General features: G+C 58.1%; 1 protein-coding gene across 1 annotated transcript; it reads right to left on the reverse strand.

Annotated features, from left to right (window-relative positions):
* Positions 1-9,234: 9,234 nt before the first annotated feature.
* Positions 9,235-11,228, reverse strand: DDIT4L (DNA damage inducible transcript 4 like; the record flags this gene model as incomplete). The annotated part of the gene is made up of 2 exons (XM_084251975.1): positions 9,235-9,722; positions 11,153-11,228. The coding sequence occupies 2 exons, from the start codon at positions 11,226-11,228 to the stop codon at positions 9,235-9,237; spliced, it is 564 nt and encodes a 187-aa protein (XP_084108101.1).
* Between the last annotated feature and the right edge of the window lie 1,398 nt (positions 11,229-12,626).

Genomic DNA, 12,626 nt, shown 5'->3' on the forward strand with positions numbered 1-12,626 from the left:
CCCTTGCGGAGAATCCTGTGCTCACCATCATCCTCGCCGCACCCTGGAAGCAACTAGTTTCACACAGACGGCATTTCTCCCGAGAGTGGACCCGCCGGGGAGAACACGCCATCAGCTGGCGCAGTCTCGCCCTGGCAGGGGCAGCCCTCTGGCCCGCGTGGGGCTCTGGGATGTAACTACCGTCTCTGCCTCGCAGGGAAACTCGCCATGGGCTGCCAAGGGGGTGATCTGGGGACCCTTTCCTCAGCGGGCACCCAAGAACCCACTCCTGAAGCCCACAGGTCTCCAAACTGACACAGGATGCCGGGGCTGGGGCCGCTGAGACTCAGTCCCCCTGATTTCTGCAGGCGCCAAGCGCGGGCAGTTCGGAGAGCCTCCCTCCCGGGACTCGGAATCCAGTTTCATTTGTATTAAGTAGACTTGGCGGCAGTGTTGACTTTGTTGGCGGAATACATGACTACAGTAGCACTGCAAGTTAGAGACACTTTAAATGTCATTAACATCTAAATGTTTTACACGCTTTTACAGTGTGCTGTGGTCTTTTTGCTGAGTACAAAGTGTGCAAGATGCACTTGAAGCACAGCCCTGAGAAAAGTGTAACTAACTCCATTTCAAGTGTGCTAAGTGAGCATCATTTTCTGCACAATGTTTTCATTTTTTTTTAAAGATTTATTTATTTATACAAGAACCGGGGTACAGGCCAGAGGCGCGGGAGGGTGAGAGGATTCACCAGAGACAGAGCGGGGAGCAGAGCAGGCAGTCGGACGAAGCACACTGCTGAGGGGAGCAGCGGGCGGCAGGAGAGGTCTGCGTGCCATGTGGGACCCGCGCCAGCCGGCCAGGATGGAACTGCAGAGGCTGCGGAGAGCTTCACAGCGCTGTGCTCGCCCCGCTGCGCCACTGGGAATGCCCTGTTTTCAAATTTTAATTGAATTCTTTAAGAACAAGTTTGGTGAAATAAAAGGCAATTAATTTTGATGGAACATCATTTTTGTTTGCAAATTTTCTGTACAGCCATTTAAATCACTCGGTAACTTTTAGTGACTATTTTACAGAACAATGCAGTGAGCTGAGGCTCCAGATCTGAAAAAAATAGCACTTGCTTCTGGCTTGATTGATTCACATTATTCCGTAAAACCTCCACTCCATACTTTCTCATCATCGGCTTTTCATCTGGACTACCCAGAGGAGGAGAGTGTCTTTGCTTTTCATAAGCAGTAGTTTGTCTCTGGTTCAGAAATTGGTACAAGATAAAGTGGTTGGGGCCTCCTGGTGGCACAGGGGTTAAGTCTCAGCACTATGACGCTATCCCCAGCCACTGTGGCCTGAGTTTGATTCCCAGCCAGGGAGCGACCCACATGGCGCAGCAGACCCCTCCTGTCTCCCTGCTGCTCCCCTCAGCAGTGCATTTCAGTGGATCTTCCTGTTCTGCTCCCCACTCTCTCTCTGGTGAATCCTCTCAGCCCCCGCACCTCTGGCCAGCACCCCAGCTCTTGTATGTGTAAATAAATAAAATAAATCTTAAAAAAAAAAAGACTAGGTGGTTGTCTAGATAACAACCATGCCAAGTGTCCAGTATGGGCTCCACACACACACACACACACACACACACACACACACACACACACACACACATACACTAGTTTCAACCTCTTGGAGGGCACTTGTCAAACTGCAATTGCTCTGCTGCTGTATACGTTGCTGCATGAACTTCACGAGCAGCTGGTGTGTTTTTAACATATGTCAAGTTAGTGTTTCATTATGTTTCACCTCAGGATCCGGAACGCGTCCTTATCTGATGTGCACGCCTGCTGGCGGGGCAGCGAGCAACGCCACCTCTTCAGCCACGGAGGGGTGCTGCGGTCCGCGAGGCTCCAGCGCTCCCCCCAGAACGGAAGGGCTGGGAATTGAGGACTAGGCCGCTGGGGAGCCGGCCTTCCTGCCAGCGGCTGCTGGGGCACTTCAGATGCCGGCCTGGGGGAAGGGGATCTGCTGCTTCCTGTGTCTGCCCAGGGGACTTGTCAGGTTTCTTCTTATCTCCCCGTTTTTTTTTTTTTTTTTTTTTTTTTTTTGTCTCCTCCAAAATGTCAATATTTTAGATCATTTTCTTTTCACTCACCATCCGGGGAATGAGCGCCTTACTCAGCACTGCAGCTGCAGGGAGCAGGCCAGGGAGCACCCCACTGCCAGAAGCCTCCTGTTACCTCCAGCTCCTAGCCCCGGGCAAACAGAACCCCAGCCCCCCCTCGCCTCACCCCCACGCATCTGACCACTCCCAGGGAGTGGCTTGATGACCCAGCAGGACTGCTGTGAGGTCACCCTGCGTGTGGACCCCGCTCCCATGTCCACAGCCACCGCTGCACACGCTCGCCAGCCGCCGTCAAGGGCCACTTTCCAAGGTGTCTGCTCGGAGGATGCCAGACGCCCCTGAATAACCACCTCGCCCCCTTGCAGCTCTGCAGCTGGGGCTGAGGGGTCACCGCCCGCCCGCCATGTGCCCGTGGGGTGTGGGGTCTGCCGAGTCCCGGGGAGCAGCTCTGTGACTGCCTCATCCCCCAAAGCAGGGACGGGGTCAGACAGGGGCTCTTTGCTGCCTCCTTTTCTCAGCGTGGACCAGCCCCAGACACGAGACCGCCAGCCCCGCTGTGCTTCGCTTGTCTCCCTCCGTAATTTCAAGGGGGGTTTCTGTGAAGCAGGAATTTGCGCGAACTCCCATGTTGGCTTGTGGGTTTGCATTCCGCTTTCTCTTCCTACCGCCGCGGGTATTTCTGGCTCCAGTTTTGCCTGCTGGCGGGTGAGGTGTCCCGAAGGGCCGTGGAGGAGGAACACAGCAAGAGACTGGACATGCCCCGGGGCCTGGCGGCTCCCGGTGGGGAGGGGGCTGGGCCAGGACTGGGCTCAGGGTGGGTGGAACAACCGCTTTGTCCCCTTGTGTTTAAAGATTTGACTGGGCCGAGGCATCTAAGCCGGCAGCTGTGAGCTAGTTGGTCTCAGGACTACCTTGCACTGTAAGAAGTTCCCGAGGGCCCCCAAAGTGCTTTTGCTTGTGTATCATATTTATCCATATTCACCATTTTAGAAATTAAAGCTGAGAAAGTGGATAATATTAATCGTTGAAAATTCTCAAATAAAAAACCAGGGCCTCCCCTGTGGCACAGGGGTTAGGTCTCAGCACTGTGAATCTATCACCAGCCACTGCCCTGAGTTCCATCCCCGGCCAGGGAGCTACCCACATGGCGCAGCAGACCTCTCCTGTCTCCCCGCTGCTCCCCTCAGCAGTGGATTTCAGTGGATCCGCCTGTTCTGCTCCCCCCTCTGTCTCTGGTGAATCCGCTCAATCCCCCCAACCTCTGGCCTGCACCCCAGTTCTTCTATGCCTAAATAAATAAAAATAAATCTTAAAAAAATTACATGTTAATGTAAATAATATTTTTTCCTGAAAATAAAACAACAGTTCGGTTGGAAAGGTGACGTTGTTCTGCATTTTTGAATTTGTTGTGCCTGGTCCAGGACAGCTAGGTCTTCACCTCTGCTCCCCAATTCAATCTGTTGCAATCCATATGCTATTTTGGCTGAAATACGTACAGATACATATTTCAAATACATAGCTTGAAAAGGATGTTTTAATAGCCTTAGAGATGCCCCGGGGAGTGATCTCCCTTGAGGTCACACCACAGCAGGCAGGCACAGCTCCTGCAGGGGCCTCTCCAGGTGGGTCTGCGGCCAGGGCTCAGCTCTGTACGCTGGGCCGCGACCTTGAGCTCGCAGTGCACCGCGCTGAGCCTCTACCCAAGCCTGGTTCCCGACAGCACCAACTGCTTGTTTGGATCGGGTCAGCGCACATGTATCTGCCAAGTGGGAACACACTTCATTAGTCAGCACAGTGAACACGCTCCTGGGAGGTCGCCGAGACCCACCAGAAAGTTCCCTCAGCCTTGCAAACGGGCAGCGCCACAAACGGGCCACGTCGGCCTGAGGGACCAGCCTCCCACACTGCGGATTTTTGCTGCAATCTACTCACTGGCACCGAATGCTACCAGTCGATTCCGTGAAAGAACAGGAGGCTTACAGTGTTCTGCTTTCAAGACAATACCCACCAGACACACAAGTCTGAGGCCACCGCAGGAGGCTGGCGACGCTCAGAACACGCAGAGCGCAGCTCAGCAGGCCTGCTCGCCCTTCCCCGGCCCTAAGAGGCAGACTCGGGCAGGCCCTTTGGCAAAACCAGCGACCCCGATGCTCCTGAAGAGGAGGTTCTCGCTGTCAGCAGGGGGTGCACAGTGTGCCCCTGGTTGTTCTGCAGACACACCCCACCCCAGGCTCACTCTGGGGTGTCCCACAAGCGGCTCCATGCCGCACCTTTTTTTCAAAAAAAAGATTTATGTATTTATGCACACAAGAGCTGAGGTGCGGGGGGGTGAGGGGAGTCACCAGAGACAGGGTGGGGACAGAACAGGCGGATCCACTGAAACACGCTGCTGAGGGGAGCAGCGGGGAGACGGGAGGGGTCTGCCGCGCCGTGTGGGGAGCTCCCTGCCTGGGGATTGACCCCAGGCTGCAGAGGCTGAGGACAGACAGGGCCTGTGGAAGTGATACTTTAGTGATGTTATAGATGACAAGTTTTCAGGTGAATCTGAACCCTAAAGGAAGCAGCACTATGTTACTTACTGTACAAAAAAGATTTCTCAGAAGTCAAAAGTTCAATTTCAAAACTTGGCAGAGAAGGAACATGCAAACAGAATCTAGGCTCTTAGCCCCGACTCGTTCACCACGCGTCTGAGTGCTCGCTGCGACTGACTTCATATAGAAAGTACAGAGAAGAGAAAAAAATGATAGTTTCACTAATTTTTTTAACCTAAAGATTTCATTGAATTCGTTGATCAGGAGGTAACCTGAGAAGCCCGTGATGTTGCACGCGGGCTCTTTCTAACAGCCAGTTACCTCATTCTGGTCTTTATTCAACCGCAGGAAACTCCCATTTTCTCCAGGGCACCTGCTTCCTCCTGTTACCATCATTCTCCACAAACTGTCACTTCTGCCTTTGACTCACTGCGGTGGGTGAATTCTGACTCGACTGTCGATGTGCAGGCGGCAGCGTTAGTGCTCCAGCTCCTCCCCGGCCCCCGACACGGGCGCTTCTCTCACTGCCCCGGACAGCAGAGCTCCCGGATATTCATGGGAGAGAAAACAAGGCCGGGGCCAGGCGGCTGGCATTTGAAGGTTTGGTTGCTCTTACTCAAAATACTTGCAACCCACAGAGGAGGAGCCATGTCAGAATTTCTTTAACAGAGAGCTGGAAATACATTAGGCACAGATATTTAGGGGTCTGTAAGTAGCGTGTTCTTCTTTGTTAGGAAATCTTGGCACCCTCTCAAAATATATTTGTTTTCGGGTCTCCCTGGTGGCGCAGGGGTTAAGTCTCAGCACTATGAAGCTATCACCAGCCACTGGGGCCTGAGTTTGATCCCCGGCCAGGGAGTGACCCACAGGGAGTGACCCACAGGCAGACCTCTCCTGTCTCCCCGCTGCTCCCCTCAGCAGGGTATTTCAGCCAGTCTGCCTGTTCTGCTCCCCGCTCTGTCTCTGCTGAATCCTCTCCCCTTCCTGTGCATCTGGCCTGCACCCCAGTTCTTGTATAAATAAATAAATTTTCAAAAAAAAAATATATATATATTTGTTTTCTACAAGTTTTCAGTAGAATTCAAATTCATTTCTAAAATAACAGAAACAAAGAGGGTAGCTTTTGTGGTAGGTCCTTCTGGGCATTTTTAAGCAAGAAAACATCTTAAGATGAATTTTTCACTTTTAAAAAAGGTAGTTTCCTTTTCATCTCAATTTCACCTCAATGCATTTTATACTTTCTTACCGCATATGAATCTCAGAAATGAATGTTTTACTTACTATTCAGCAGGCATATTTACAGAAGCTAATATCACACTTCCACTGAGAATTCCCTGTTTCTGGCTTCAGGGCAGTGCCGCTACGTGACACCCCAAGGCGATCCGCTTACATTATATTTAGAAACAGCCTCCCACACGGACCCACGGCCAACAGCTGTAGCTTTTGCAAAAACAACTTTATTTTCTTTTCTTAATACTCACAAACCCTGACTAGACTTTTTGTTTTGTTTTTTAATCACCTTTTTATTTTGAACAAAGCCGATTCTGTTTTGTCTCACTGAGGGGTAGTGAGATCTGCCTTCACACAGGACCAGTGAGGCCTGGAAAGACGGGGGGAGAGTCTTGAACACGCCTCTTGGACACGTCTTTCTGCAGGGCTGGGATGGAGTTGGCGGCGGGAGGCCATGGTTGCCACGGCCCGGGGGGGTCCCTTGCTGGCCCACACGCGCCTGCTGGTCATGGGAGGGCAGCAGCAGCTCCCGTGGGGGTGCCTGGATTTCCTGTCTGTGTTCTCAAAGGTGCTTTGAGATCTGAGCAAGGGAAGTGGCCCAGCTGCTGGCCTCAGCTGGCCAGAGGGCCCAGCTCCATGCAGAGCTGGCCCTGGGGGAGGCACAGGGCCTAGGGTCCCCTCATTCCCAACAGCAGCTGGAGGGGGCCAGCTGGGGACACCCAGACCCTGACAAGGAGCGCCCCGGACACCTCACCTCAGAGGCGACTCCGAGCGATGATTAAGATGCGCTGAGCTCTTAACCCCTCCAGGCAGGTGACGTGAGCGCTTAGCTGGCCGAAGGCGCGCTCTGGTCACTGAATAGACGCTGGCGCTCAGTAGCTCTGAGTCCCGGATCTTAGGGTCGTGGGGAGCACGCATAGTAGGCACACATGCACACACACGCACACACACGACACATAGTTTAGGGTGCAGGGAGCCGATCCGAGGTCCGTGTGCTCAACCTTCTGGGAGCAGGCAAGACGGGGCCGTCCCCCGGCGCGGCTGGGCTCCAGACCGAAGGCCTTGCTTGCGAGCGGCGTGGATGCCCCGTGCGGCCGAGCAGGCCCCGGTGCTGGTGTGCACCTTCTCGGCCCCCGCGCGGCCCCAGGCAGGGCCGGTCTGGCCTTCTCCAGACAAGGACACTCTGGCTAGTTAGCGGGGACGAAGCCACGCGTTCCAGCCCAGAGCCCAGGAGGCTTCTTCCTGCAACTCCGCTCCCCCAGTCCACTGAACACGCAGGGGAGGGCGCTAGTGGTGCGGAGCTGGCTGGGGCAGGGCCTCCGCAGAGGGGTGAAGGCAGAGCAGGCGGGCCAGGATGCATCCATCTGGGACGTGCTTGTTGCTCCTGTCACACTCTTGCTCCTGTCTGTGACGGGCCGGCCGATTCTGCCCTGCACACCTTTCATCAGGCTGGGGGCCGCCGGTCCTCGGTAAGCCGCGGGGGTGGTGGGGTTGATGTGCCGTGGCAGCGCTTTGTCCAGCTAGGGCGTTGCTGTTCTTGCTGGGGAGCTGGTGACATGACGCAGGCCCGGGGCCTTTACCTGAGCAGCTGTGGTATCTAGAATGCAGGGAAGTCGGCTACCCAGGCGTGGCCTGAGGGGCACAGAGCAGCAAGGTGGGGCCACCCTCCTGGGAAGTGTCAGACAGATTCCAGGACTCAGCTGACCTCTGATTCAGAGCCCCAGGAGGGACCAGCCGGCTGTTAAGTGTACCCCCCCTCCTCCCCTGCCAAAGGAGCTCCTGTTATTAAAGCCTTCCTGTAGGAATTATTATCATCTCTGAAAAACCATGAAGCAAATCACTTTATCGAGACAATAGCAGAAACACTAGATGCAACTGGCACCTGACGATGAAGGTACAGGAGCCTTTGGCCAAAGGAGAAAAATAATCGGCTCGTCAGCCTTCCTCAAGTATTGCCCAAGATGTTTTAGGCTGATTACTGTACAGACTCAGCAAAGACAGAAGGCGAGAGAGCGAAAATATATGATGCTTTATTGTAAAAAATAGACAACCTTTAATTTCCTTGAATAGGAACACTGCTTTGACTCTCCACGAGACATCACCACGACGTGGTATCACCGACGAGAGCCAGGACAGCTGTTGGGGGCGGTGCCCGCCCACAGGGTCACGCCATCCCGGGAGCCCTGGACGTCACCTACGTGCAAAGCACGGCTGGTCCATCTTGGCCCCGTCCTGTAGACACGGGCTCTGTGGTAGCTTTCCCAGCCCTGGAAGACCTCCAGCTATCTGGAATACTTGCTGATCCCAATGGTGCCATTTTAGGGCAGAGTCACACCCCCTCTGCCTGAGCAACCCCAGGTGTAGACTCTGTCCCGGCAGCCCCAGCCTTGGGGTCCCCTTATCTGTACCCCTTATGTGCGACTGTCGTGCTGAACTGAACACTGGCGTGGAGGCCACGTCTCTCTCCACGAAGTAACCGTCTCAGAGCTGAGTGAGACAAACACGGCTGCTGTCCTGCAGGCACGGGCATCGGAGGTGCCAGAGAGCTGGGTGGGGAGACCCGGCCGCGGCCCTCACTTCCGACCTGCTCCACAACCAGACCCCACAGCCAGAGCAGACTCTGTGAAAGGGCCTGTCTTAATCCAAGTGGCGGTGTGCGGCTTCTCCCTGGAAGACCTACGCTGGTGCCCAGGTGAGGCGGGGTGAGAACACCGGCGGCACGTCCACCTGGGGGAGGCACCGGCCATGCTGCAGTGAGATTATCAGGAGGTGACGAGAAGGGACGGCCCCCCTCCCCGCCCCTTCAAATCCAACATTCACCAGGTGGAAGTGACCCCGAAGAACCCGTCCAACACTTTCCATTTTTCTAGCTGAAAAATAACATTCAATACTTGACAACGAGAAAGGCTTATATTGTACCATGAAATTATTTAACATCAGGCTGCGGTTACTAACATGGGGCCCCCAGCTTTGCCCCTCTGTACTGCGGGACGGGGAAGAGGGTGCAGAGTCACTTCTATCCCCACGGGCTGGGAGCTCAGCATCCTTCAGGCAGAGTCTTTGCCTGAAAGGGTCTCTCTGAAAATGTGAAGGAGCCTCAGGAAAATGGACGGAAGCACACGGCGTGGACCTGCACGCAGGCGCCCGGAAGCTGGGTGGGCTCAGCAACAAAACCGGGAGGACTGTTCTTTTCCTGCCACGTTTCATCCCCTTTTGTAAACAGCGCGGGGTGTGCGGGTGCCGCAGTCTGGGGTCCTTCCCGAGAAGCCCCAGAACCAGCCCCGCCGCTGGGACCGTGGCGGCAGACCCAGGCGCAGGTGACCTGGACGTGTGCGGACGACCTGAGCCGCGGCCGAGGCCAGCTCCGCTCAAAACAGCCCCTTCTCAGCTCTCTTCGATGACCGTGGTCCCCACCAAGGAGTACAGCTTCCTCTTGACCAGCCGAAAGCCCGGGCTCAGGATCAGAGTCCGCCTGAGGCCCGAGGAGCAGCGGCCGCCGAGGAGCAGGTCCCGCAGGCTGGCCCAGGGGCAGCTGTCCTGCTTGAGCACGAGCGTGAGCTCGAAGGTGGGCACCACGCTGGGGTCGCACGCCACCCTGGCCAGAGGCCTGCACATGTCCGGGGCGTCCAGGTGCACCTGCAGCACGCAGCCGCGCAGGCCGTAGGGCTCGGGGGAGGCCAGCCGCAGCACGTCCCGGGCCACCCTCTGCGTCAGCGCCCGGGGCACCAGCACTCGGGAGCAGCCCAGCCTGGTTCTCTTCGCTTCCGACAGACAGTTCTCCAGCATCCGAGCCAAACCCTGGCAGGCGGTCGCCTCGGACACCGCCTGGCCCAGGCTGGGCTCGGGGGCGACGTGATCCCAGCAGTCACAATCTACAGAGAGGGGAGTTGAAGATGAAAAACCAACCCCCAAATCCAGGAGCAGGAAAAACACAAGACACGGCACCGGGCAGCTCCCACCACCTGCATCTGCTCTCATCCTGGTTCGGGGGCTGGCTGACCCCACCTGGCTGTTCACCCGCAGCAGAGCGAGTCCCCCGCGCCTGAGCGGTCATCTCTGAAGCTAAGGGGCTGGTACAGAGGGGGAGCTGTTGACCGGCTTTTCCTTCCATGTTCTATGTAAACACACACAGCATTTCAGAGATCATGCATGAAACCCACGTACGGGTCTCCTAGACACCAGTGGTTCTTGCTGCTCTCTCGTCCCGTCCCTTGCTCACAGGGGTTTTCTAATTTTGTTTTCAGAGAACACGCAGCACTTCTGGAACTATTTATTATTTCGGAAGACAGAATGTTCGCTGTTGTTCGTAAGTGATGGGCATAAGACGAACTTGATTATAGTAAATATCTATCGAAGTTGGGTCTTTGCAAGTCTGTCCTGGAAGGGTCTGTAAATCCCAATTTTAGCTTCAACCTTTTAGCTTAAAAACTGCTCAAAGAAAAGGCCTTGGAGGCTCCCGGAGGGTATTTATAACTGGCTGGGCAGTTTTTGTAGCCAAGTCAAGCAGAACAGTCCCAGGAAAACAAAATTAGATTTGCTCAAGGGAAAGAGATAGCTCTGCCTGGTCCCTACCTTCCAGATCATCCTCTCCCTTGGCAGGCGGCCACCCACAGCCTCCCCGGCACAGCCTCCGCCCTCCGGCCTTGCTTTCACTGGCTCCCGGACGTCCCTCTCCACATCACGCACACACTCAGCTCATCCTGTTACACAACTAAACAAACAGGCGCGCTCCAAATTATAAGGCTCCATATTTTGTCAAGGGCTAAGATAGAGAACTTCACAGCCTTGGCCGGAGAATGAGGTCATCAGCCTCCCCCGCTCGAGATGCAGCCAATGGCCTGACGCAGCTTGAGCCCACACAGCTCCTTGGTGGCCCGACCCAGCTCACAGGAACCACAGTTTAAACTCGCAGGCATCACTGCTGTTTTAACGTTGTTTATTTTCGGGCATTAAAAACGGGATTGTGGGTTTAGCCTCAAATAGAATATTACTCAGCAATGAAAAGGAACATGGACTCACAGAAGCAACAGGGAGGGACCTCCAAGTCCTCGGGTTGTGGGAAAGACACGGACACCGCGTGGGTCTCCAGGCAAAGCGCGCCTCCAGCCACAGAGAGCAGAGTCGTGTCTCCCTGGGGCCGGGAGGGGCGGTGTGGTTTCCTGTGGCTTCACAACCAGGGGCGCGCCTGGGCAGTCAGTGCCAAGAGCCGGCTGGCAGAGAGCAGCCTCCACAGGGCGCTTGGGGTCTAACTTTCTGCTGCTTTTGTTTCTCACGTCGTGGACAGAAAAAGCTAGAGACTCACCCCCGAGCAGGGCGCCGTCCTGGGCCTCCAGAGCGCCGGCCTGGGCCTTGTTGCTGGCACCGCCGCTGGCCACCATGGTCCTTGCTGGTCACTTGCAGGGCTGGGTCTCAGGGCCTGAAGGGGGCTGGGGAGGAAAGATGTGCACCCCCAGGGGTGCAGGCCCGAGTGAGCGCTCAGTTCCAGGGCGCTGCTGTCCCAAGGGAGGGACCAGCCCTGCGACTGCGTTACAGAGTCGGGGCCTTCCTCCAGGGTCCCACTCCGAACCCACGAACCCACGGTGGGTCCCCTCAAAGCCCGCGCCCGCAGCCACTGGACTTGCAGCGCACCCCGCCTGCGCGCCCCCCGCGCCCCGGAGCGGAGCGCACCCGGAGAGCAGCCCCCCCCACCCCCCCCCCCCGCGCGCCCCGAGGGAGAGCAGCCCGCCCCGCGCCCCCCCCACCGCGCGCCCCCTCCCCCCCCGGCGCCCCCCCCCGCGCGCCCCCTCCCCCCCCCCCCGCGCGCCCCCCGCGCGCAACCGCAACCCAACCCACGTCCCCACCCGCCGCCTGAGCGCACCCGGGGCGCAGAACCCCCGCGGCCCCCGCCCCCCGCGTGCCCCAGGAGAGCACCCCAGCGCCCCCATCCCGCGCCCCCCCCATGCCCTCCCCCGCGCGGGCGCCCCGGGCCGGCTCACCGCAGGGTCCAGGGGCGCGCAGCTCCCTCCCGCCGCGGCTCCCCGAGGCCGCCGGCTTTATAGGCCCGGCCCGCCCGCCGGCGCCGCCCCGCGGTTCACCCGACCCGAGGCCGCTGGGCTGGGGCGGGGCGGGGCCGCACCTGCCGTCCCGGGGTGCGCCCGGCCCTCCAGGGCCCGCCGTGGGCCCCGAAGCCGACCGCGCCTCTCCTCTCCCCTCCGCGCAGCCTGGGGTCCTCCGGGGCCCCTCCAGGCCCGCCCCGCGCTCGGGAGGGGCCGCCCCGGCCTCTGCGGCCTCCTGGGCACCCGGCCCGACCTCCCGCCCCGGCCCAGCCCGGCCCGCAGCACCTGGAAGGTCTCACCGGGGCCGGACCCCAGCGCGGGGGCTCCCCGAGGCGCTCTCCAGGAGGGGCGGCCGCGCTGGCCCGGAGCCCGGAGCCGAGACCGGCTCCACGAGACTCCGGCCCGGCGGGGGCTCCGAGGGGCGCGCCCGCCTCCGGGGACTGGAGCCCAGCGGCTGGGCGCAGCCCGGGCCGGGTCCTGGGCAGAGCCGGGCGGCAGGGCCAGGGTCACCTCTCCTGGGGCGCGCGCAGCGCGGCTCGCGGGGGCCCTGGCCCGGCTGCGCAGGAGGAGCCCCACAAGCAGGTGCTCCTGCTGCTCAGGGCCTGGCCCGAGCCTCGAGGGCGCTGCAGGGTGGGCGCAGCCGTCCAGGCCGAAGCCCTCAGGAGAAGAAGGGCAGGGTGTGCTCGTGGCCAGTGCAGGGACAGCCCCAGGAAGGCCTCAGGGGGGCCCCTTGGTGGCCCC

This window comes from Talpa europaea, assembly GCF_964194135.1.
Source record: "Talpa europaea genome assembly, chromosome: 13".
In the NCBI taxonomy this organism is placed as follows: domain Eukaryota; kingdom Metazoa; phylum Chordata; class Mammalia; order Eulipotyphla; family Talpidae; genus Talpa; species Talpa europaea.